The sequence below is a fragment of the Metarhizium robertsii genome (assembly GCF_000187425.2).
Source record: "Metarhizium robertsii ARSEF 23 chromosome Unknown MAA_Scf_4, whole genome shotgun sequence".
Lineage (NCBI taxonomy): Eukaryota > Fungi > Ascomycota > Sordariomycetes > Hypocreales > Clavicipitaceae > Metarhizium > Metarhizium robertsii.
Window position 1 is genome coordinate 1,083,082 of NW_011942182.1, and position 25,995 is coordinate 1,109,076.

At 50.7% G+C, this 25,995-nt stretch overlaps 7 protein-coding genes across 7 annotated transcripts; 4 read left to right on the forward strand and 3 right to left on the reverse strand.

The window, feature by feature from the left end:
• Positions 1-282: 282 nt before the first annotated feature.
• Positions 283-2,026, forward strand: MAA_08209 (SET domain protein, sequence; the record flags this gene model as incomplete). Its single annotated transcript, XM_007826207.2, has 3 exons — positions 283-1,602; positions 1,667-1,825; positions 1,889-2,026. 3 exons carry the CDS (start codon positions 283-285, stop codon positions 2,024-2,026), a joined length of 1,617 nt encoding a protein of 538 aa, XP_007824398.2.
• Positions 2,027-3,129: 1,103 nt separating this feature from the next.
• MAA_08208 (glycoside hydrolase family 33 protein) lies at positions 3,130-4,356 on the forward strand (the record flags this gene model as incomplete). The annotated part of the gene is made up of 1 exon (XM_007826206.1): positions 3,130-4,356. The coding sequence occupies one exon, from the start codon at positions 3,130-3,132 to the stop codon at positions 4,354-4,356; it is 1,227 nt and encodes a 408-aa protein (XP_007824397.1).
• A 685-nt stretch (positions 4,357-5,041) lies between these two features.
• MAA_08207 (Cytochrome P450 CYP55A19) lies at positions 5,042-6,507 on the reverse strand (the record flags this gene model as incomplete). The annotated part of the gene is made up of 8 exons (XM_007826205.2): positions 5,042-5,239; positions 5,305-5,463; positions 5,526-5,582; positions 5,622-5,730; positions 5,765-5,877; positions 5,935-6,045; positions 6,144-6,257; positions 6,322-6,507. 8 exons carry the CDS (start codon positions 6,505-6,507, stop codon positions 5,042-5,044), a joined length of 1,047 nt encoding a protein of 348 aa, XP_007824396.2.
• A 1,329-nt stretch (positions 6,508-7,836) lies between these two features.
• Positions 7,837-10,047, reverse strand: MAA_08206 (Peptidase S8/S53, subtilisin/kexin/sedolisin; the record flags this gene model as incomplete). Its single annotated transcript, XM_007826204.1, has 4 exons — positions 7,837-8,457; positions 8,507-8,834; positions 8,885-9,706; positions 9,770-10,047. The coding sequence occupies 4 exons, from the start codon at positions 10,045-10,047 to the stop codon at positions 7,837-7,839; spliced, it is 2,049 nt and encodes a 682-aa protein (XP_007824395.1).
• A 266-nt stretch (positions 10,048-10,313) lies between these two features.
• Positions 10,314-11,326, forward strand: MAA_08205 (uncharacterized protein; the record flags this gene model as incomplete). Its single annotated transcript, XM_007826203.1, has 2 exons — positions 10,314-10,985; positions 11,198-11,326. The coding sequence occupies 2 exons, from the start codon at positions 10,314-10,316 to the stop codon at positions 11,324-11,326; spliced, it is 801 nt and encodes a 266-aa protein (XP_007824394.1).
• Positions 11,327-17,068: 5,742 nt separating this feature from the next.
• MAA_08204 (ABC-type Fe3+ transport system) lies at positions 17,069-18,244 on the forward strand (the record flags this gene model as incomplete). The annotated part of the gene is made up of 2 exons (XM_007826202.1): positions 17,069-17,694; positions 17,761-18,244. 2 exons carry the CDS (start codon positions 17,069-17,071, stop codon positions 18,242-18,244), a joined length of 1,110 nt encoding a protein of 369 aa, XP_007824393.1.
• Positions 18,245-20,637: 2,393 nt separating this feature from the next.
• MAA_08203 (uncharacterized protein) lies at positions 20,638-20,990 on the reverse strand (the record flags this gene model as incomplete). Its single annotated transcript, XM_007826201.1, has 2 exons — positions 20,638-20,837; positions 20,936-20,990. The coding sequence occupies 2 exons, from the start codon at positions 20,988-20,990 to the stop codon at positions 20,638-20,640; spliced, it is 255 nt and encodes an 84-aa protein (XP_007824392.1).
• Between the last annotated feature and the right edge of the window lie 5,005 nt (positions 20,991-25,995).

The following is a 25,995-nucleotide window of genomic DNA, read 5'->3' on the forward strand; positions in this document are numbered from 1 at the left end:
GCTGATGTGCTGGCCACCTGGCAGCGACACACGAGGCCCGCGTATCCTTGCCCTTCAAACGGATGGTCCTACAAACTGCCGGCCTGTACCAAACGCGAAACTCTCTCCGGCTTCTGCAACCGGATGAGCTCATTCTTTACCATAAATAGGGTCCTATTTCCCGATCCTCCACCAGCTGCTGAGGTTCATGGCGTATCCATCAACAGCGTAGCCTCTCTACCCTTCAACCAAGGCAAATTTGTTGCGCCAGATCCAACAAGTAGTATTGCGACATAAATCATCATGTACGAAATTCAAAATGTGCCAGGAAAGGGGAAGGGTCTCATTGCTACTCAAGCCATTCCAAAAGGCACCCGCATCATTTGCGAAAAGCCCATCATTACCCTACCTGAGCCCACGACAATGAGCAGGGCGCAGCTCGCGACACTGATCTGGAGGCAAGTTGGTGCCCTCAGCAATCATCACCAGCAGGGATTTCTGGCCTTGCACGCCGCTCGTACCTTCGAAAATGTTGTGCAAAAATATCTTGAAATTGTTGAAACGAATGCCTTGCCAGCTAATGATGGCGAGTATGGTATCTTCCTCCAAGCATGTCGCATCAACCATGCTTGTGATTACAATGCCCTGAATAACTGGAATAAAAACATTAAACAACACACAGTTCACGCCTTGAGAGACATCGAGAAAGGGGAGGAGATCACGATATATTACATAGGCCGCTACTGGAATCGCGTAACCCGAATTCGGACACTCCAGGAACGCTTTGGATTCATATGCTCTTGCGGTCTATGCTCTTTGCCACCAGATCAAAGCCAAGGAAGCGATAGGAGACTGGGCCAAATTAATCAATTTGACGATTTAATTTGCAAAGGTGGTTTTCAGGGATTTTTGTCTAACCCTCTCCAAAGTCTTCGCTACGTGGACCACCTGCTGCAAGTCTACAACGAGCAAGGTCTGAATGGCCCGGGCTTGCCGACGGCCTATGTTTGCGCCGCACATATTGCTATCGCTCACAATGACTTGGCAAGGGCTCAAATCTTTGTTGGCCGAGCCCTAGATGGATGGATATGTCTCGAGGGCGATGATAGCGACAAGGTAATTGAGCTCAAGGCTCTGGCACATGAAGTATCGCAAGATGAGCTGCACGGGTTATCGATGAAGTGGAAAACAGCCGTGAACGACGTTCCCCAGGGCCTTGACCCAGCTGACTTGGAGGACTGGCTTTGGCGCAGAGAAAAGCCGAGACAACCAGGGCAGTTGGCTGATCTTAGAGACCGGACAACTTTTCCTGCATTTCGTGGCCTCCCACACGACGAGTCATACCACTTTCACGATCCCAACGAGCTGGCGGGCCATTCGCGACGTAATTGGTGCTTTTTGGCGGAAATCCGGCATGTAACCGCATTGATTCGTCTGCATTTCGAGATGAAAGATGTTGATGGAGAGACACTTCCATTGTTTTTTCACACTGATAGTCGGGGAATGGAGCTGGAACGAGCACGGGTCAAAGAGGGATTCACGGTGGCAATTCTACAAGCGAAACAACACTCGTTTGCGTTTGACAGACCCGGAATTCGCCACGAGCAACCTTCGCGGATTAAAGTAAGCCACAAACCTGGTACTATATGCGCAGTTTGAAATGTTACTTACCACTATCTGTTTGTAGATCTTCCCCGTATCTCTTGACAACCTGATGGCATTGAGCGATCGAATCCAACAGTTCTCGGTGGAGGCCAACGGTACACGAATGTGTCACGGCTGTGGGACGAAAGCGGCCTCTTTGAAACAGTGTGGCAAATGCCACATTTTTTGGTATTGTGGACAGGTAGGGTTCCGAAAATATTCATCCTCCCTTTGATGATGTGACGTGCTGATTCGGACGTGTCAGGACTGCCAAGTTGCTGGATGGAACAAGAACGGACACAAGGCTGATTGCAAACTTCTCAAGGATGAGGACCTTCGGTCATTGTTTACCACTGACTGGGACAAGTTCGAGAGTGGTATCCAATTTCCGCTCAGCAAGTAGAAGGCGTAAAATCATTGCTCCTTTGGAGCATACGGCGTATGCATGTCCCTCTGTCGATGGACAGCACTCGTCAAGGCTGGTGGAGACGTGAGCTCATGGAGCCGGAAATATTGATGATTGACCTGGTATCGTTAGAGGAGATTGGCAGTCACATTGCAGTTTTGGAGTTGCCTTGATTAAGTAGGTGACAAACACAACGGTCAGTTGACGGCTGAGCCATATTGTTCGGCACCCATGTGGAAGAATTGAGAATTGGGAAGTTGTGTTGCGAGTGGCTATTTCCTCCTAAAATTAGGATGGTGCTTGAGGCTTAGGGTTAAAAGTAGTTCGACCGAATAGATATGGTGTCTCATATGTTGTGTGCAGCTGTTTTGGACCATTGTCTCGATTCGGATAAAGTTAGTTGAACAATGTTTAGAGGCGGAAGAGTCTAAAACAAGAATTACCTCATGACGCAATGGAGTCATGGATTAGGTTATTCAAGCCCTTAAGCTTAAATCCAAGCTAGTCATTTAGCCAACCACCCAAAAGAGCTTATGGATCGGACCAGATTTCATCACCAATTGTTGGGGACCAATAGTGCGGAACTAGCGGCATGAAACTTTTATGAACCAAAGCATGGATTACTAGAAGGCGTCTACGTGAACCTAGAAGGGTTAGTTAGCTGTAAACCTCTCGGAATACATGGCGGTTCTTACGCTTGTGTAAATGATGAGGCTTGAAGATGAATGGCGTTACTTATACTACACAAACTATCTTGTCTAAATCCTTCAAGCCATCTCCCTAGTCGCTCTGCTAGCACAAGTCAGTCTTGACAAGAAGCCAATATAAAACAGGCCTCAATTCCATACCCAGATCCAATCAAGAACCAGTTCTATAGTCAACTCCATCACTGATTTTCGTGATACTACCACTCCGATTACGCGACCTACACACGCATTTGCATCTTCATCTTCATCATCACCAACCTAGGCCTGGCTATCAGCTGCCGCAAACGCCTTGGTTATAAAACATCCCCAGCTTATTAACTCCCTCGTACAGAAATACTCCTCACCTCCATACACAGGACAGTTTGTATTGTTCTAATATAACCGTCTTTCAAGATGAGAGCCTCAGTTCTCCTCGCCTGGCTCACCACCACGGCGGGCGTTGCCCTGGCCGCCCCCGCCGTCAAGGACGTGGCCAAAGACGTGTCCCCAACGCACAAGGAGTTCGTGCTCTTCCACAGCTCCAACATGAAGGGCGCAGACAAGCTCCCCTTCGCCGTCAGATTCCACTCGTTCCGCGTCCCCGCCCTCGTGACGACGTCGACAGGCCGCGTGCTCGCCTTCGCCGAGGGCCGGCGCTACGACAACCGCGACGTCGGCGACGTCAAGATCGTCATGAAGCGCACCAAGGAGGTCACCAGCCACGGCGGCAACCCCAACGACTGGGAGGGCCTACACGTCGTCACCAAGGACGACGGCGTCTGGACCAACCCCACGCCCGTCGTCGACGGCAACACCATCTACCTCTTCCTCAACTGGCACAACGCCAAGGTCAGCCACGAGGGCGACGACAAGCTCCACAACGGCAAGAAGACCGACAAGATTAACGGCAAATGGAAGACCCGACGACACCTGTACGTGACGCAGAGCACCGACGACGGCCAGACGTGGTCGGACCCCAAGGAGATGACGAAGCAGCTCACGCCCAAGGGGCTGGCGTGGGACACGGTCGGCCCCGGCAACGGCATCGTCCTGACGACGGGCGAGGTCGTGGTGCCCGCCATGGGGAGAAACATCATCGGCCAGGGCACCCCCGGCCAGCGGACCTGGACGTTCAAGATGCTCAAGGGCGCCGGGGACGAGGGCACCATTGTGCAGACGCCCGACGGCAAGCTGTACCGCAACGACCGCGCCGGCAAGGACGAGGAGTACCGCAAGATTGGCCGCGGGACCCTCGACAAGTTTGGCAAGTTTTCCCTCGACAAGGGCCTCCCGGACCCGGACTGCGCCGGCGCGACGCTCCTCTACCCGGCTGACGGCAAGGGCCCGGCGCGCGTCGTGTTTCTCAACTCGGCGGACAAGAATACCCGGCGCGCCATGCGTGTCCGTATCAGCTACGACAAGGACGCAAAGGGGTACACCAGCGGCCGGAAGCTGGCGGATGCGCCTGTCGCCGGGGCCGGGAACGAGGGCGGGTACGCGAGCTTGACGAGGACCGCTGATGGGGAGGTTGGCGCGCTGGTCGAGACAAACTTTGACCAGACGGGTGGCTCCAAGGATGATCACTACGCGATTATCTGGAGAAAGTTCAACTTGAGCTGGGTGTTGCACGGGTCCAAGTAGTATGTGTTTTGAACTTTGGATACGGATGCGGAGAGGGCTTGATGGAACTTTTCACCGGGCGACCTGGGCATGGAATACAACGCTCGCGTATGGTGTGGCAGAAGCAGCGCTTTATTTGTTTCGGTTGCTTGATTTGCTGAGGATGTAGGTTAGATGAAATAGATAATGGTAGTCAGTTGCTCCTATGCATGTGAGAATGCGCATTGTGTTGACCAGTGAGCCATGGAACGAAGAGATGGGGCGATAGGGGCAGAAAGTACGCATTATACCGTTGTATTCAGTCTCAATGGCAAAAGACAACTAACTACCAGATCCAATCAAGGAATGAGCGGGGTTTCTCAGCCTGTAACAACGTAAAGAGGCATTAAGAAGGTGAACAATTGGTGTTGATCGGATGGCAAAGCTCCAGGCTCGTGAGACGTGGCACGACTCAACACCAAATTACCTGCTCGTCCAAGACAATGACAGCCACAGCCATGCTAAAAAGCCTCCTCATGCGTGGTGTATTAAAAAGTGACGGGCAGGTACGTAATCCCCACGTCTTTGTGCAGCGGTGAGAATTCAATATCGTCTTCCCGCACGGCAATCTTCAGGTCTGGCAGCCGCTGGAACAAGGTAGCTTCAGGGCAGACGCGGTCAGCACAGCGCTCGCTCGGTATACTAATCAGGGTGGACGTGTTTGTTTCTACGTACCAAACACAGTGGTGAGCTCTGCCACCGCCAAGGTCTCCGCGATGCATCGGTGGTCGCCAAAACCAAACCCTAGAGGGTCCTCGGCAGGCCACGTACGGTTCATATCGAATGTGTCGGGGTCGGTAAAGATGTCGGCGTCCCGATTCGCCGACTGGTTGGACGCGATGATGCCTTCTCCGGCTTTAATACGCTGCTCCGTGTCAGTTTTGCCTGCCGTCAGGATGCGTCAGTCGGCTAACTACACGATGCACGTACCTGTCCCCCGATTTCGACGTCAACCTTTGCCGTTCGCTTCATTGCCAGTGCCGATGCGGTGTGGTAGCGGCAAAGCTCCTTGACAAAGGCGCCTGCCCGGGACGGATCTGATTTCAGTTGATCTAACTGATCCGGGTGCTGGAATAGCGTCACGATGCCCTGTGGCTGCTGGTTAGCCAGGGACACCGGGGCTTTCTGTTGGATACTTGTATTTCGCTTACCAGGTTGATCATGTTGACTAGCGTTGCGTTGCCCGCGACAAGCAGGAGGAAGGCAATCTGGACTGCGTCGGACTTTTCTATAATCCCTTTGCTTACCTGGTTGACAACCAGTTCGCTGATGAGATCATTCTTCGGCTCAGCGAGGCGCTTGTCGACAAGGGTGCCAATGTAATTCAGCAGTTCCCTGCATGTCACACCGTCAGTTCTGCACCATTTTTGCACGTAGATGGATAGCTTACTGGCTCACCGTTGAAGCCTCTCTGGCTGTTCCGCTGCCATTTGATCGGGTGGCAACTTGCTGTGTGAGATATTCCAGGTCGCTGAATGGCACGCCGAGGATGGTGTAAATGATCTTTGCAAGGGACCGTCAGTATACTTCTTTGCTGATACCAGGGCTGTAGGTTCTTACATAGGAGGGGACCGGCAGTGCAAATTCCTTGACCAAGTCGACGGGTGCGGCGGCGCAACCCTTCGCCTTCATAGCGGCCAGGAGGTCGTCGACTGTTTTCTGGATAAAGGGCTGCAAGCTTTTCACATGCTCGTCGGTGAAAAACTTGCTCACCATGCTCCTTTCGAAGAGGTCAGCCGGTGGATGGCGATGCGTACATGCATACACACAACTTGCCTTTGGTGCATGTGGTCGGGCGGATCCATGTCGACAAAGGTTGGCTTGGCCTTGGCAGCAGCCTTGCCTCCGGCACTCAACTCTGGGAAGCCAGGCCTGTCACGTACCTGGTGTCATGTGTCATGGTCAGATTTGCTGCCCTGAGGCCGTATAAGTGAGGAGGAGCCTTACCTTGGACAGCCTGTTGTCAGTTGCGACTTGTGTGACATCTTTGTATTTGGTGACAAGCCAGGCCAAGCTGCCGTCGAACAACGTAACCCGTGAGACAGGCTCTGTGGCTCGCAGACGAGCGTACTCTGCAGGCGGTTCCATGCCCGAGGCACGCTGGAACGGGAATCTGGGGGGTTCCACAGACATCGTGGTGGTCATTGCTGTGAAGTTTTAAATCGATGGGGGGTTTGGATCGAGGTAGAGTTCCAATAGTGCGGGAGAAGAAAGGGAATGGCATTCTCTAAACGACTCAGCTGCCATTTATATATGTTTTCAAGCCTGGGCTTGTAGCATCGGAGATGTCCCAAGTGCTCCTCCACAATATGTCCCGTGATTGAAACTGGAATAAACAACTCCATGGCTGTCTTGCAAGTTTATGCGCTCTGTGATTACCAATGTGCGGTACGTTTCTCCGGGAGCATTTTTGGGCCATGTGAGCAGGGGCTTGGCCGGAAAGAATTGGGAATATGACGCAGCTGATACGTCGGCTGGCCAAGGATTTGTCCTTGCAAGCAGACTGACGAGTCGGAATACTCGCAATGGTCATTTCTGGGCCAAGTTTGTGGGCGTAAAAATAGCATCCCATGCAACGATGGCATGTTGTTCCAGGGGTCCATGTCATGCGGGTGCCACGTCGGTTATCGGGATTGATCGTCGAGCCATGGGTAACGGGCGGCTCCAGGCCGAATGCCGCCGATGCCTAGCTTATAAGTGTGATGGAGCGAATTCGGCTTCCTGCTCTCACAAATACATGTAGGCAAGAAGATGTAGCGGACGGGCGACGATGAAGTCGAAATAGTATTAGTTCCCGATCCCGCATGAACAGGGCACAGCTAGACTCGTCCAATCAGCTGCGTTTAAAGTCGCTTACAGGCCAATGACGTGGGGACAGGGCTGTTCCACAACCAGTCTGGTGACGCCGCAACTTTAAGTTGCCCCTGTTAAGTATTTTGATCAACCTCGAGTCCCTCAACGTCATGGTCCACGCGCCGCGATGCATGAAGCAAGGCAAATACAAATCGCCTCGGACTGTAGAACCCGACATATGCCGGTGCTCCGTACATTGCTGCCATAGCGTGATTTGCCAACGCACGGCCGAGAGCTAGACGACTACCGGTTAGGCCCCATTGTGAGGCAATAAAAATCGCATAAGAATGGCGACTTTCTCCGCGGAGATGGTGTTGCCAGCGCGGACGGTCAGGCAGCGATGCGTTTTGAAGAAATGTCAAGGGTAGTTGTCACAATGAAAAAAACTTGCTAACAATATGTCAGCATTGGGTCTACAATACGAGAGTAAACAAGAACCCGCCTGGCAGGTTGCTGCGACCTGATCAGCCTCTGAGCTTCTATTGCCAGCATAACCCGAAACGCACGACTGTTACATTTTCCCAATGGCACCGTACAGCAGAAGGAGTATAAGCCGTCTTGGATCATGTCAATAGATCCCCCAAACGTACCACCTCGAACTAGTTACGCTCATCTTAGGTGCCGCAGAGCCGTAACGATCTGACTCTTGATGGCGTTCTTAAAGTCAACCTCGCTCCCGCTGCTGTTCTCCATCAATATCTCATTAGATATTAGCAGCCACGGCGCAACGTATTCGTACCCTCCCCGACTGGAAGACATGAGCTCGAGGTACTTTTCAGCACCAGCGGGTGTGTGAAGGGTATTCCAGTCCCTCTCGTCGAGTTGCAGGTAGTCCCGGGCAAAAACCAGCATCGCCGCCAGCATGCCGGCCGCGATGCAAACCGCAAAGGAAGTGCCGCTCTTGTACGACGGCCCGTCCGTCCGGTCGTCTCTCCAGACCATGACGTTCTCCCCAAACGTGCTGAAGTTTTTGCGCCCCCTCATCGGAGAGGCGTTGTAAGGAGACGGGTTCCCGTAGCTGTCTGTGGAGAATATCGGAATGACGCCGTGCATTCTGGCAGGGAAAGCTGCACGAGTGTTTGCACCGTCATTCCCCGTTGCAGCCAGGCAGATGATGTTTTGCCTGATGGCTTGGGATATCGCATTTGCAACACCGTCGTGGTGAATATGAAGTCCCAACGGTAGGACGATCATGTCGACCTTCCACTCTTTGACGGAATATTCGATGCTCTGTCTCGGTTTAGCATGCAGCCGAAATTTTATGGCTGGAGATGCTCACTTGGGCAATGGTGTCGGCGTTGGAAATTCTCTGTCGGTCAGTTATTTTGGCAATGAAGAATTCGGCAAATGGCGCCGTTTCTAATAACATCGTCAAGCAAGACGCCCCATGTCCGGCGTGCTCCTGGTCCCAGCTCCCATTCTCACCCGTAGAGGTAAAGTTTCGTCCACGGATAACTTGATGGCAATCGTGGGAGAGAATGAGAGCGCAGTCCACCCCGGTACCGAGGAGCGCGATCTTGTAAGGGCTTGTACGGTTCTCTTCTTCACGAGCCATTCCCCATTGGCCCAAGAAGATTGCGTATCTGTGAAACCATGCCCGGTGATCACTGTTGAGGTCTGTCAGTGCCAGTCGCCTCATTTCTCCGGAATCACGTACCGTTCCTGCTCGTCCTGCTCAATTGCCATTTTGCGCCTCCAAGGCCTTCGCGTCGCGGGCTCTCTATAGAAGGTCAAAGGTTCAATCTGCACCGGACCGAGTGCTTGAATCGCCGGTTGTCTCTTGGTTAGAGGAGCGGTGTCGGTGGTTGTGTTGGTCCAAGCATCAACGTATACAGACCGGACGCTTTGGTTTTGAATGCTGACCGCTGACTCTCGTCTAATGACCAAGTCCCATTCCGTGTTGGTCGCAACGTCGGAATATGATTTAGATCGGTGGGTTGCTGATAGATGAGCCGCCTCGCCAGACTCTTGGCCGTCTTGTTTCCCCGGCTCCGATTCACGACCTGTGGCACCGTTTATCTCTGCATCATTCTCTTCGTCCTCACTATCCGGTGTGATGCGCCGACAAATGTGAAGATTCCGAAATTGCTCACGGCGTGATAGGAGCACTATGCGGAGCGGCGTAACACCTTTCTCGTCCTCGTCGTCTCCCAGGTACACCTGGCCTTTGAGCTTCTGATAATGAACCAAGCGGTTATAAAGGTAGGAAGTATCGAATCCTGATGTAAAAAGCTCCTTTGACTGTAACAGGTCAGTCAGTTTGCTTGTCAATGAATGATTGCCTCTCAAAGGTGCTTTCCCCTCAATGCTGCACGCTGTGAGCAGTTCGACAACGTTGTCCTGACCACAGTAAATGGATTCTATAGCAGATGCGGAGTGGCAGCAGTCCAAGATAATCAGGGTATCTGCTTTGGAACCTTTGAGGAATGACTTCTGACGAGTGTTCCACTCGACGTAAGGATGCTGGATTCCGTCAAAGCTTCGGTCCAGTAAGCGTTGATGCATTCGATTCATGATGCAGAGAAATCTCGGGCTTACTTACCACTTGATAATCAACTGGCCGTCCAACCTCAATACATCCCCGTGACCACCGTAGTATACCAGCAACAGGTTCTGCTCTTTATCGTGCGCTTCTCTAAAGTTGCGGATCTTGTCCTCGAGATACTTTTCAGGATCGGTGCTTGGGATATCGATAGCCTTGGCTCCAAAATTGTAAGGCGATCTCAACACGCGCTGAAGCTCTGTCCTCTGATCTTGGAAAGTCTTTATTGCATCCTTCCAGCATATTAAGAGTGCCTGCACATCTTCATATCTGCGCATTGCGCTCAGACAGCCATCATTAGTGGCGAGCCGAGGACGAAAGCTGGAGAAGCTCTGTCACAAGGAATTTTCCGTTGCAGAAATTGAGCGGGCATACTTCTGACGTGTCTTGCTTTTATTGGACCGGAAGTCGCGATATGCAGATACGACGTTGTCATGCATGTCAGCCCATCTCTTCCCGCGTGCATTGATCGCCCCTCGACTTGTTCTCCTCGAACACATTCAATACAAAAGTTGAGTCACCAACAGATTTCTTCAAGGGAAAAATGACCGGAAATGACGATGGCCTCCCCCAGCAGTATAATGCTTTGATGAGCCACCACAAGCTAGGATATGCCTTTTACGAACCAGAGTCATCACTGGTGGTGAAGCCGGGATCGTGTGGATATATCGACGGATCTGGCTCGTGGCATCCAATTTTGAATGTAGCCAGCGATGCCGAAGCCGGGAAAGCAGGGCTTGGAATGATTGACAAGGCAGGAGTCATCAAGCTGGCTCCGTCCACTCGTCTTTGGGGGCCCAAGCTGACAGAGACAGTTTCATCACGGAGCTTGAGCATGAGTGCCGACGTCCCCATTCCGGCTGGAATTCCGGCCACGGCAAACGCGCTGGTCGAGTTCGAGCTTCATTCTGACTTTGGAGCTGTTCTTCTCTGCAAGGGCGATGTCACCAAGCGCGGATACGCCCACGACGATCCCTTCAGGAAATGGGCAAGAGCCAACATGTCGCAGCTGCTACAAAAATATCCGACAATCCGCACATCGGGCTTCTATGTAGTGACCAACACGTTTACATCCAAGGATATCTTGGTCAATGGTTGGAGGACAAAATCGAACAAGGTACATCTGGGTTTCGGTGGCGGTGTTGAATCCATTGCCAACATCTCGGCAAACACGGAAATCTACGGTGCAACCGCAGCAAGTGGCTGGATTCAACCGGTCTGTAAAGGTACTCATACCCAGAAATATGTTCCCTCCCTCAATGACTGCCACTGACGGATAATGGCAAGCCAATGAGGAGAAAGTCGTCTTTTTCGGTGGTCTCAAGTACGAATTTCATACTCTGACCCACTGGATGAGAGACGTAAGTAGTCTCCTTTCTTAGCGTTCTTGGTACCTGAGGGAATACGGTTGCTGATTCCTTATTGTAGTCCAATGGCAAGTTCAAGGAAAAAGTACAGGAGAAGTGGCGCGGAGATAATCTCATCATCCAGGATCCCGACGTTGAGGCCGATGCTTTGGAGGTCAAGGAAGCTAGATTCGGCGCCGCGTCCAATTGACCGTTGCCACGTCCTTTTTATCTATCGCCGTGGCAGATAAGGCCTATGCCTGGTTGTAAGCAAATACATAGCTGGTGAAAGGAGGATACTAGCTGTGCGCGTAGCTGTAGGAAGTTGGTTTAGGGCTATACCACAAGCTTAGCGTGCTTTCCCTCATCTAAATCTTATCAAAACCATTGTGTACTTCATTTTATTGATACGTATAAGGCTGGGTTACTGGGGAAAATATTATTAGAATTGCAGAATGCAGGTTTTGAACCATGTACAAGGGATAATGTCACGAACGAGATGCTATAATTGCTGGACAAATATTTAACCCCTCTGCATTCCATGAGCAAGAACGGGCCTTTATACATGACGCATGACGTGCATGGGACACTCGGGCCGCGATGTGGTCTGTACAGATTCGGCGGCAGCTTGCAGCCTTGGCAAGTCGAGGAGTCAAAATTATCCTGCTTACTGATCAGGTTTCATCCCAGAGCATGTGAAAAGAGTGTGTAGGTCTCATACAAAGGCTTGGAAATAAGTGTTTGATTCAATCTACCAGCTTGCTTTGATGTCAAAGGCGCTTGATTTTCTCAAGGTCTTCGGAGCCCGAAGACAGAAGGGTCCTAATCATTCAAAGCGGCAGCGAGCTTCGGCGCCCAAGGCCGTAGACGCTGAAGGTTTCTAACTAGGTCTTTGAGCCTTTGCGTAACTATCGTCGGTTCGAGGGTCGGTCCGCGTCGTACTGTTGTGATACCCCCTGTTACACGCTGGCATTAACCGTTCGTGCTGTGAAGCATGACATTATGCAGAAACACGACATTCCGTCGCTGAGAACGTCCAAGCTTAGTTTATGCAAGCATTTAGCGTCGAAATACCTCCCGCTAAATTAGGACAATGTACAATAACCCCTGCGTCACCATTGAAAAATCACTACGTACTCCCCTGTAAATCACAATTAATAGCCACATGCACCAATATGAATTAAGAGTCAATGCGCTTATTAGTGGAGAGGCCCCTGGATATAATCCCCACAGACTTCCTTGTCAGGTCACTCTTGGCTAAACTTCCATAAAGGGGTTGAATTGTAGTGTGGCTAGTTGGGAACAATCACGATGAGCGACAAAGTGTCCAGGAGGTAGCGACAGATGAGAGTGGACATTTCCAGTTCCCTAGTCCATAGTCAGAAAATTCCAGACAACAGAAATAATGTGACAAGGGTTCAACATGGAAGGCTTGGAGCAATAGCTCAATTGAACTAATAACAGTCTTTGGTATCAAAGGTCCTTGGTTTTCCTCAAGGCCTTGAAGGTCAAAGACGTCTTTAAATACAAGAAGTCGGTGAGGGACTTTGCCCTAGGACTCGTGGCCGTAGCCTTTGTGTAACCAGCCATTTCCGTGTAACAAATAACATATGCGGCAACTGATTCTAGTTATTCGGCGTCCGTGACAAGGGTTTGGAAAGGATTCAATTCAACGATAATCCAGTAGGGTGTCAAAGGTCCTTGGTTTTCCAAGAGGAAGGAAGGGAACAATAACCACTATACATACATAAAGGGAACGGCTGTGCCTAGAGCTCTTACCCGGGCACGCGTTCAATCCGTGTAACCAGCAGGTCCTTTGTCCGTGAGGCCCCTTTGTTGTGCATTACGATCTTGTCGGCCCTTTACCGTGAAACAGCGTCTGCGGAAGACAAGACACCAGGTCCCAACACTGCCGAAGAAATAAATGATGGAGCTGCCCCTACGGACTCGACCCCAAAACTTCCATCAGCTAATGGAATCTTTGATTGCCGACAAGCATGGTACCGTGCTGTATCTTGGACAAGATGGCTATCCCTGCGTCGTCACTGATGCCTTTCATCCACATCATCATCTTGCGTGCGACTGGACGACATCTGGCGCGCTATTGTAAGCCAGCCGTGCTGGAAGGCCCATGCACATTCGAGAGTCATAGATGTTACATTCATGAGCTGGAATCCGACAGGAAAACCAGGGACATTCTGCCTGCCAATTTGACGAGATGGAGGCTCCTGCGGCGACCAAGTTAGCGCTTGAAGGGCTGGGCAAGGCCATCTCTTTTGAAGATTTTTAACTTATTCCTCGCCTAGCTTCTCGACAACCACAGAAAAGGATAATACTGTGGCTAGGTGTATCTTCATAGGGAGTTACACGTTCATAGGAGAGGATAATGGCCCTGAGGAACTGATTGATCGCAGCATTAATCTGTTACGATTCTTGGCGAGAAGGATGACGGCCGGAAATTTCAGTCTCGCCTTGCTTTGGGGAAGGGGGAGCCTTTCAAATTCGAACACAGAATATGCGTGGTGTTCCTCGATTGCTCCATCAAGGCTTCGATAACCACTGCTTGGCAGAAGTCGTCGATTTTTGGCATAACATTTCCACTCAAAGTTTACCAGGGAAAGGGCTTTTCGGATATATCGTGCTAGGCTGGAGTCACTCTGCAGCTGGGCGCCGAAGGGCTGGTCTATTTCCTAGAATCAGTTAGATGTCAAGATTGAGGGGTATAGAGAGTCAACAGCACTCGAGATGACCAAGCTGGATTTTATCCTGTGCCGTCCATCATTGAGGCCTATGCCGCGAGGCAGCTCAGCGGCCTAGGTCGTTGACTCGTCGGGCTATGTGGCCACTCTACCGCTTCGCCTGACTTGCCACAGATGCTTCCGGGGATAACATGTCAGAGGCTAAATAGAGAGAGAGAGAGAGAGACAAGATGTGCATAATGAATTATAGGCTTGACATCGGACATACTCGGCTATGAGCCCCTTTTGCTGGACCCCTTTGCTTCATGACTCAGTGATAACCACTCTGACACAAGACCTGACAGGTTTGAGGGAAAGCCCGCAGATGCGCTCCCGCCCGTCTCTGCATGTCATGTACGAAGCGAAGGCGGAATTTCGGCGAGGAATTTCCAGAAAAAAATGTGGTTTGGAGGGAAAAATGAAACGCCGTGGGTCGTGGCTATTAGAGGACAGCGGGATTTTCGTTACAGCTGCTTCGAAGCAGGGACGAGGCCATGCATTGAAACAACTCCAAGGATGGGGCTTCGATTCGGCATAATAGGCTGAATAGTGATTTTTAATGCCGAATTATGACAGACAGGACAAGAACACTGTTCGGGTGCGATACTGTACAGCATTTTCAGTGGACACGGATGACTGAAGCGCGGCAATGTAGCACATCGCTCGATATCGAGATAAAGTCTGGTCGGCGCTTCCTGATGGGCAATGTTGCTCCGAGTCGAACATCAGGCGATACTCCTAGCCCCAAGCACAATGAAATATTTCAGGGCACTAGAATGAAACACGGGTGGATTGCTTTGTAATAGGCTCGCTTCTTTGCACGATTGCGTGCTGTGGTGACGAGGGCTGTGAATATAGAACTATCAACTACTATGTGGGAGCTTGCCTGGCAGATAATCCTCTCATGACATGCATGTGCTCTGCCATGTAAGTGGATAGAAGCTTACGACGAAAGGGCGCACGAAGGCGTCTGCAATTTCACGGCTACCAAGAGCGCCAGCAGCAGCTGGGGGCACAGAAACCAAGGAGACGATGGCTGGAGACAAATGCAGTGGGGACATGAAGTACTTTACCATTCAGGCCAAAGGTGTAGCCAGGTACAATGACATGACAAGGGGTTACAGCCCATGAGAGGTCTCGTGATTGTAGAGACATGCGTGCTGGAGAGAAGGTACTTGACCGGACCTGAAAACCTCATAAAAATAAATGATATCTTATGAATACAAGTCACGAACTACTCCCTTGCTGGTGAGTTTATACAATCATCATCCATAACCACTACTATAAATAAAAGGAGATCATTTTTATTTGCGTAAAAGTTCCCGTATGTAACCCTCCCTGGGTTGGATTGTATTGACATGTACGGCGTGACATGTCTGGTAGAGTACCACAGGGATTCGCATCCCCCGCAAAAGCCCAAGTGCACCATTGATGCAACGCCCGCAGAGAGTGAACTGGTTGACAATACGACCGATACGCACCAGACCGACCCCTGGCAGAAGCTTCCTTGTCAGGCCATACGGGCGGCAGCCATGGATGGACCTCGAATGTAGGCAAAAGGTTCCATGTCAATGTTGAGTCTTGACTGCGCAGTGTCGATTCGAGCAAGTGTCAATGCAAAGCAGTCTTTGATACCTGCACGCATGCGGGCTCTTTGTTCAAACCGGACCAGACCAGACCAGATACTTACTCGTCGCCGCCTGCCGTGTGTTGCAGAAAAGTAGCCAAGTTCGGAAAGGGGGAAATGAGATCGGAAATATGACGGCAGTGGCGCCAAAGCCGACATATCCCAGAGCCATGTTGTGGCACAACGATTCATGTGGCGAAATGTGGACAAGGTGGAGCCACTGCGCAGAGCCAAGTCGCGATTCATTCGGCTCCTCGCTATCCCTGCCCATTCCGCCTCGAGACCAAGATGGCCCAGATCAGATAAGCTTGGCGGCGACCGCAAGGTATCAATTGATCCCACAAGAGCCGAGCTGGGCATCTGGAATCCACTGGGCGTTGCCCAAAGAGGTCTGCATGACGCGGCGGTGGAACCAGAGCGGAGGCGTTTGTCAAGGCTCCATCTGGCAATGGACTCCAAATGTACTATCAGGGCCCCCGTTAATAGTTCCCCGGGATTATTCATGAGCCGCGCGCATTGCTGTGGAGGCCGGGCCAAGATGCGACGCTCAGCCGGCGCGACCTGGCCAGCTGGTTGTGGTGAGTTGACTGAGGAATCATGGATGGCTTCAATGTTCCATCTTGGAGGAGCACTTGCCTTGGGGCTGCGACACTGGGCGGGCGGTGGCAGTGGGCAGTTGACATCAGTCACGACTCACATGATCGAGTCAGGCCGGACCTTTGAAGCTTCAATGCTCCATGTCCAGTTTTCAACTCTCCGATACGGGGCTGGCACAGGCCGCTGTGACGCTGTCTCGGGCCAACAGGAGACATGACAGGGCACTTGAGCTCACTTAGCATTCAATGTTTTCTTTCCTCCCTTCCAGAAACTGTGCTGATCCTCCAACATGTACAAACGTGGCACGGCCATCATTGACGGGACGATGCCGCCAAAACTGATTCGCCCGTCTTAGCCGCCTCCACAGGCACAGGCTCACAGCAAGAGAGTCGCCAATGTGAAACCAGGACAGCATCAAGACCCTGTTGGCTGAGTTATGCATGACGGCCATCCTCTAATGTCGCCGAGGCCCAAGTGGCGTCTAAAACTAAGACTATAGCGTCCCGGCAGCACATCATCGTGGCTGTTGAACCTGGTCGCGCGCGGTTCCACCAACTTGATGCTGACATATCTATGCACTCGAGGATGAGCTTATTTTTCTATAGGGCCAAAGACGGCAGTCTGCCGGGATTTACCATGCATCCCAGGAAGCCCAGGGAGTCGGGGACTCTCCGAGACTCCAAGAGACTCCAAGACGGAGCCAAGAGAGGCTGCGCACCCCGTCCGCGTAATAGATGCTGAAGCCGGCCACTCCGCCGGTAGCATATGCCGCGATTATGGTGGTTTGTTAATTCCTTCTCAAAGCGTTTTGGATGAGTCAATCCCATCCAGGACGTTGAATCGCCGAGTGTGAAATATATAAAGATGACCTGCGGCCCCCCATTCACCACCAGTCCCGAATCCTCACCACTCAACAGGACTACCAACTTCACACCTTCATTTTCCCACTGTTGTTAACCATATATTCACTCTTTACGTCCCGACTCCCAGCATGCGCCCCGTACTCGCTTCATCGTTCCTGCTGAGCTCGGCTCTCGCCGCATGCGTTGACGGCGCGGGCAAGGCCGGCGGCGCCGGCTCCGGTGCCGGCGCCCAGTCCGCCGTCGAATCCCGCACAATCGAGCAGATCTACGAGGCTGCCGTTGCCGAGGGTGGCGAGGTCGTCCTCTGGCACGGCGGCGACGAAAAAAACCAGATGGACTTTATCAAGGATGCCTTTGAGAAGCGATTCCCCAAGATGAATCTCACCGTCACCGTCGACCTCTCCAAGTACCACGACGGCAGAATTGACCAGCAAGTGGCCGCCAAGGCGCCTAGCCAGGTCGACAGCGTCTACCTGCAGACCGTCCACGATTTCCCTCGCTGGGCCAAGGAGGGTGTTCTGCTGGACTACGCGCCATTGGGATACGACCAAATCCTCCCAGGGTTCAAGGACAAGTCGACCGCCTCGTGGTACGCCCTCGAGGTGCTGTTCTGGCAGAACGCCTGGAACACCAAGAAGCTTCCCAATGCCAACTTCAACAACTTTGACGAGTTCCTCAAGCCCGAGTACAAGGACAAGTTGGTCCTGACGTATCCCAACGACGACGACGCAGTTCTCTTTGCCTTTGACCTGATGTAAGTCACTTTATTCCGGCCTACACCGGATCATGTCGGCTAACCATGTGTTTTTCGCCCTTTTAGCCTGCAGAAAAAGGGCAATGACTGGCTCGACAAGCTGCTTGCGCAGAATCCCACCTGGGTCCGCGGCACGGCCACGCCCTTCACCCTCATCGCCAAGGAGGACAGCCCCCTGGCGGCGACCTTCACCACGGCCGTCGGCTTCGCCAACGTGACCAACATCCGCACCGCGTTCCCCAACGACGCGAATTTCGTCTCCTGGGGCCAGAGGGGCGGCATCCTCAAGAACGCGCCGCACCCCGAGGGCGCCAAGCTGCTGGCCGCCTTCATGCTCACCCCCGAGTTCCAGAAGGAGTACGGCTGGAGCGTCCGCGGCGACGTCCCGGCCCCCGCTGGCTTCCCCAAGGTCACCGAGATGCAGAACACCGACGTCTTTGCCTTTAACAGCTGGATGGAGGACCGCGCCCGCGTCGAGCGCCTCCGCTTCTGGTACGAGGACCGCATCGGCACTGCCCAGGGCGTGAGCCCCCTGGTCGATAACGTCTAAGTGCAACGCAACGCGACGCGGCATTTTTTTTGTATTCTACATCTTGATTTGCATAGACTTTGCTGTTGTATTGAATTCGGGCAAGCGGTGTTTCTCCGGTTGAGCTAGCTGGCATTGTACCTACATAGGGCCTAGGTGGGTGTGGCGCCTGTAGGCAGGGGTTGAAATTCATATACTGCGATTATAAGCCATGATGTTCTTTATTGCCATGTGAGATGTACACGTGTGACTGTGGTAAAAATGCTGCGAACAGCTTTCACGGCTGCCGTGGGAGTTGGCAAAGTGCCCGGATGAACATGAACATCAACGATGATGGCCAGCTAGCTAATACACTCGCTGAAGCTTTGTGCCATACATGTCAATAGTGAAATTTGGGGCTACAGGCTAGTGAGAGCGCTGTGGCTTGTGAGCAGTTCTGCCGTGGCGATGCTATTTTTGATGACCTGCCAACCTGCGGCCACTCATTGACGGGATACTGTGGACTCTGGAGGCACTCGGGTCTGGTGCATTGAGAATGACTCGTGAGGATTTTGTTAGCGTATAAGTGATGTGCTAATGTTTACTATTCCAGAAGGGTGTGAGTGGCGGTGCCTGGGCGCAATGCATGATTTAAGATTCAATGTTTAATTGATATTGACTAGTTGACCATCATGCCGTGGCGTCTGTGCACACATGGTCGCAGAAAAACCTACAACATTGAATTCATCCCATCTCGAGTGGCGCGTCAAAAAGCTCATCGCAGTCATATTTCTCAACATTGAAATGACGCCTTGATTCAGAGCAGCCAAAGTCGTGCGCAGTGTCAACTGTTGTGAAACAATGGATTTTGTCGTGAAAAAAAGGGGCATTTTTCACGATGATAAAAGACCCCTGGGCACACTTCTGGACCATGTGTTCTTTGCATGAAATTATCTGACGTGATATCGCTGCTGGTGTCGCCGAGAACAATAGCTTGACTAGTAATCTAGGCCCCTTGGAACTTTTTACGCGCCATCGTACGAGGGCAGAGTCATTACACGTTTCACCGAGCCTGGGCATGTAAATAAAAGGCCTACTGAACTGCTTCTCTGGATATATTGCCACGACGGTTGCCGCGCTTAAACGGCCAGGCGGCTAGGGCCACAACACCGAGGGCACAAGGCTCTCGCCACGTTGGCATGGACAGTCCAACCGGCCTCGATTGAATTATTCTTCATGCGTGGCCTGGCAGGGGGGCTAGTAACCAATCGAAAAAGGCTTCATATGGAACCTCTAAGTACCTGTAATTACGTAACATTTCTTAATAAGTTAAGGTTTCTTTATAATTCCTATAATTCCTCCTAATGCCCGATTTCCTAAAACATATAAGTTATAGTTAATGCACTGCCCCCTACTAACAGCTACCCTGTCAGGTCACGCATGAAGAATAATTCAGGGGGAAGACTGTATGTAGAGTTCTTTGGTCCATCTAGCCCTTGAGAAGACCATTTCCGGTCCGGAACACGGAGCCGTAGAACAGACGGCATTCAGTCATTACTCGTGGGCGGCCAAAGAGCAGTTTGGTTATTGTTGTATCCCCTTGTGCGACAGCGTGTAAGTATTTATTAAGCTTGTTAAATTCACAAGGCAACTAGTCAGCATGTAGAAATTGGAAAAAACAGGCCTGCCTCTTTTTGATGTACGAAATACTGCTGGACCTCTGATAATTCAAGCGGGAGTTGCCAAAACTCGATGGTTCGAACTTGTTGTGGTTACTCATACACTCACTTGCAACTATGGCAGAAGGTCCTCGTAGCGGAGGCCTCTTTAGCTCCTTGGAATAGGGCGGGTGGTCAAGAATTCAAGGAAAGAACTCACCCGACAGAACCTTTCGCTCTCTGTCTCTCTGGAGAATATTTGTGCCAATCTCCCCGGATATAATCTTGTGTTTCAACATCAGTCTTTGTACACAAAGTGACCAAGTGTACCTATTACCGTGAGCACTTTGACGCCGAGATTATCAAGCATGGGTAAAATTAATATAAACATGGTTTTAGCATAGTCGCAGCTTGAACAACTCACTCCAAGGGAGCCATTTCGACTCGCAGAGTGTTGGACCAATGCTGCAGGGCAGCTTTGGTGGCGTTGCGAGCCAACAAGCATATAACATATCCATTACACTAATAGTTTAGCCTGAACGAGAGACTCTTGATTTCCTATCTAAAAGAGCGGAATTATACTAAATTAAATACTTTATTAAAATACTGCTAGGTAAGCAGCAGTATTGCGATTTCCTGTTACCACTTGCCACTTGCTAGTGGTAAGTGGCCACCTAGGCAGTAATGCTTGCGTATTCTTGACAGAGGCAGCATTATGCTTGAATAAATGAGCGACCTGAGTTTGACAACATTGAATGCATGTGATCTTGTGAAGGCTTAATAGCCTCCACAATCCCCACCGCCCTCCAGGCAGCAAGCCCGGCTGAAGCAGTTGACGGGACAAGATTCCGTAGCATCACACTGGATCTGGAGGCCGTCACAGGTCCAGGCCCCCTTGTATCTGCACTTGCATTTCCATCCCGCCGGGGGAGCCTTGCTGATGGTGCAGCCACCGGGGTGATAATCGCAGTCACAGGCTAAAACAAATAAAGACCCAAAAATTAGTTTTGAGAAGTTGGCATGGTTTTGGTGGAACAGGGCAAGGTTTTGGGAGTTGTGGGGGAATTGTACCTACCCAAAACACCAGCCGTAAGTGCTTGAATGAGGAAGATGATAGCGTAGCCCTTCATGTTGGAGTCGGGATTGATTGCAAATTTCTGAAAACTGGGAAGGGAGTTTTGGCTAGGCGTGAAACGTGGATGTATAGTTTGGTTAAAGACGAGCAATAAAGCGTTTGTTGTGGTATTGCTGAGAGGAGAATCAGAGCGAATTCGACCTGTTTATATACTCTGGCCATGAGCATCAGTCAACTTGTGTTTGCCATTCCTATGCTACGTGGCTGTGGCTTCCCCAGACATGGCTGAGCATATCCAAAACCGGCGTTGCGTCTGCACAGAGAAATTAATTTTCCACAAAATGCCATGAATCATCGTTTCTCTTTGTCACATGAATTTGTGCCAATAAATAAATACGTAGTTAACCTTGACCTAATAATGGGAGTAACTTACTTTAAGCTAATAAAAAGTAAATATTATTTAGGGTTAGTTATAGCTTTTTCGCAGGAATGTCTAGGAAAGAAAAGCTACTTTAGTATAGCTTGAAGGCGGTACTGTAATAGTGTTACTGTCACTTAAAATTTCCTACAAAATCGTCTACTAAGGTATCTGTTGGTCTCATAAGGGAAATACGTTACAAGCAACGGGGTACAATTTATATGTTATCAAAGGTCTAAGGAAAAGGAAGCTATTAGCTACGAACAGCCCGGCATCGTGGCCTTTATAGTTGGAGTTGTTGCCCTGGGTGACCCCTATTACAGGCCGCCTACACCCACGGCTAGTGGTGCCGGAACGGAACAACATTGATCCAACTAATCAGGGTGGTTGTAGGCCGGAGCAGATTGGTCCGACCGAACAACGCCACATCGTCGGCCAATAATTATCACAACAGTATCCCATTCCTGTGTAAAGTCTAAATGGCCCTCTTCTCTCCACGTTTAAGTTTGTTATTATGTAATAGTGCTAGTACTTAAATATACCTACTTAATCTAAGTTTATGGGAAAGTCAAACCCGGGAGTTTAAGTTGCCCGCATAGTTGCCTAACTAATTAACTTTATCAAGAATTATACTTTTTGACAAAGCATAACGGCTTAATATTCACATGGGCAAGTATAGTTACATGCCAAACTCTAACATTTTATGTCAGCCCATGCTATTTGTTGCTAATAAATGACTCAAATTATATACAGTTTCTAGAGACTGTGGTGATATCTGAAATCACAGCCTGCGCTGGTGGCTTCCAGGCCCTCTGAAGATTCGTGGGTGAGAGACCATGTCCAATTCGTGTCTCGGCAACATGGAAGGATACCACAAATAAGGGCGTCGCGTTTGATAATCGCCATGTGCAGGGCAGTGCTGCCTGCCGCATTTTGGGCATTTGCATCCGCCCCGTGATTGAGTAAGAGACTGGTTGTTAGTTTTGATCTCTGCTCGGCAGCATAGTGTAGCGGCGTTTTCGAGTACTGATCTTGCAAGGCAATGATCGCAGAAGATTTGTTCAAGATGGCAGCTGCAGCCGGCGTCGACGACATTTCGGCCCAAGTGTGCAGCGCTGACGTTTGTGTTACATCTTGTACATGGACATCAACCTCCGGCTGGTCAATGAATACCATGGCAGTAATCATAGATTGCCGCTGCAAAGCTGTTTGCCCTGTGTGGTCTTTCAGGTTATTATCTTGGAAACGGTTGTGGTGACACTCGACTGCCAACACATATCGTAGTTCGTCCAGTGATAGACGCCAAGCACAACCAATGCAAGCGAGTATTCCAAGTACCTGTTCATACTTGGCTCGTAGCCGGATCCTCTCTAATATAGCATCGAATGAATTTTCTAATGTACTCGGTAGGTTTTGTAACGCCTGTCGCCGTGGATGTATTGTAGCTACTATGGCTAAGGACCAAGGTTGTATAGAGAGAGGCGAGGAGAAACCTAAGAGGCGTGAGTTGATACACTATGACTCACATTCCATTTGCTAATTTGGATACTTTAGTTCGTATTTGACGGGCAAGGTGGTTTGGCATTGTGTCTGGTTGTCGAACCCTGTCCTCCTCAATACGTGTTACACGGAAAAGGCCCAACAGATCGTGAAGCCCAGTAAAGGGGCTTCACTAATACGGGACTTATTAGTTACACAGCTTAAATACGTGCCTAGGTAAGAGCCTTAGGCCTAGGTATTCCTTTTATATATATAAAGCAGTTACTCTTCTCTTCCTCTCTCCTAATAACTGAAGACCTTAGAGACCCTTCGAGATTATTATTAAATTGAGCCTATTTCCTTTAAGCCTTCTATATTGAACCCTTGTCATAATACGCGCCGAGATAACGCCGACTATGTCATCATTCTGAATTTCCATGAATTGATATATCCAGGAGGGAAATCGCCTTCGTATCATCTGGGTGGTGCACTGCCGTCCAATACAAAGGAGCTCTGCGTTCAAACGCAACTTTTCGCAAGCGGTCACCAGGTTCTCGGCGTCATTGCACTCATCCAGCGCATCGATACATACAAACAGCTTCTCCACGTCCACGTTCAGAAAGCCGAGAATCTTGTAAATCTCATCCAGTCTCGCACTAGGCCCCCGCAGCTGTCACGTCGACACAGGCTGGCTCTGGAGGGCTACAGACAATAACGCGACTGCTTTCACAAGGGTGGATCAACAGCTTTCATCTTGGTATCAATCTTGTGTAATTGCAGGGGCTCTACTGATACTTACTAAGCCTTTGGAAACTAGACTCAGGCTCTCTGATGTATTCTCCATGATTTCAGAAACATAGTCCCTCAAGCGATCAATAAACCTCAAGCCATGGTGGTGAGACGATTTCCGTAGTACCTACACCAGGCTAACATTTTTGCGCGAGTTCGATGGCTCGTCGTACCCAAAACAATCCAAATGGGCACAATAAAGCCAAGGTGCTTCACCCGGTCTCCCGAGGCGTCAGCGTGCGTGACAATTAGGCCTTGACAGCAGCCTTCTATATCGCAGTCTCCAGTTGAGCACTCTTCGATTTGCGTCTTTGCCGGAATCAGAGCAAGCAGCTGTACATCACGCAAGCTTTCTGCAGATGTTGGGAAGCGCCTGTAGATTGTGTCGAAGGCGCCGTAGAAGCCATCTTCATTCCCGTAGTCGGTTCGCGCACACATGCCTGGTACGGCCCCTCGTTCCTCGAACAGCCTCAGGGGTACTAACGGAACCTCAAGCTCTATCGACGCTGCGGTCACGCCGTCGAATGGCTTGGCATCATCCAGCAAGCTGACCTGAGTGTTAAAGCGGTGGTTGTAAAGTGGATTGATTTAGCTTTGAATCCCACACCAAGTATGCAGTCGAACCACGCCCAGGACCACGACGGGGCAGTGCTCTCAGTGCCAGTTAGCATTTCAGGGAATGCCAGCACAACGACTCTATAAAAGACTTCCTCCTGTATCCCGCAACTTGTCATCCAGCATGCGTTGAAAGGCACTTGCCACGTTGGAGAGAGCTGTGAGCTTATCCGAAGGGGTGGTTGCCTCCGTTAACCAGATAGTTAGATAGGCATTTGCGTTGACGGAACCTGCTTGCTCAAAATCCGTTGTCCACTCTCGCGGATTGCTAGGGATGTATAGCGATCTGATCCAGATTTACGGAACATCCAAGGTGCGAGTCACAAGTACGGCGTCTTGAAACATCTTGGAAATGTCGGCAATGCGTATGTTGCTGTCCTCGGGCAGGGTATAAGACTCCCATTAGCCCACGATACTGGATTCAGATGTATAAGTCAGGGCTGTGTACTTTTGCCGGGCCCTTGCGTCCAATTCGACTAGTTTTACAGTACACCTAGACCTGGGGCTCTAATTATTCAGCATGGAACTGGTGCCATGGTAACATTCAAGATGTTGTTCGCCCTCGGCGTCCCATATAACCAGGCGTTCGAGGGTATGCATGTCGGGATGCTGTTTTACAGGACGCCCGCGAAACAACAGCCAGAGTATAATCTTTTAAGCATTAGCGTCCAGGTTAGAGTGTAAGTAGAGGCAAAGATCAGGACATACCTTCTGTCGCAGTGAAGCCAAACACAGCAACGGGGACAGTCAATGTTCCCCTGGCTCTGGGGCTGCATTCTGACAAGACCCAGAAGCCTTGGCCGCCATCAGGACGTTTCGTTAAACACATATAAAAGGTGGGCGGGCCGTCGGAATCGTCTTTCATTTCATCCGGCCTTCATGGTCCTCGAGCTCGGCCAACATGCCATCTGCTTCGCCTTGAATCAAAAGACAGAGCTCACACCCTTCTGCAGCTTCCCCTCGCAGACTTTGGGTGTTGGCATGATATCCAACCCTTGGTGCAGTAGCGCCACGGGAATTGAATTTGTTTGGCACTAGAGTCTGCACATGCTCTAGCCCGGTCGATGTTCTGACGTATTCTTCCTTCGGGAACGGTGGGAGATGCTTGAACGGGATCGATTTGCAGTTGTCGCAAAGAGGAATTACGACAGCAGAATGTACAACAAACTCTACGCCGTTCTTGCTGGTGCGGAGAGACAATTTGTCGAGGTAGCCAGGAAAGAGGTCGAGATGAGGTCTTGTTGGCCCTGACCACATGGGAGATGCATGGCTATCCCAGGCACCAGCCTAGGTCTGGCGTATAGTAACCGCAAGAGTCACCTCGTTATTTTGTTCATGTCATGGGGGAAAATGCCGGGCTGTATGGATGATGCAATAGTTAGAGTTATTGAAACTCAAATAACTAAAACCCTGGAAACAGACAACTCTTGGCTGGTAAATTCAGAAGATTTCACTCAGGGTCGCATCGAACAAAGGCAAACGGCACGAAGATTCGCGCTGGCTGCAGACATTGGTCTGTGCAGCACGGGGACTGTAGAAGTGATTCGAGTGACGCAAGTGATGTGACTGCTGGAATACGGCGGGCTTGTTGCGTCAACATCGAAAGTACCAGGGTGGAATAGCAGCAGAGAATCAGACAGCACTTCAAATGTTGGCACTTCTGATTGACAGTTCAGTCTGGCAGCTGCAACGAAGCAGTCTGGTCTGGGTTGTTTGCCTGGTAGCCGCACGTGTGCCTTCGCTCTTGAGGTGCCGTTTG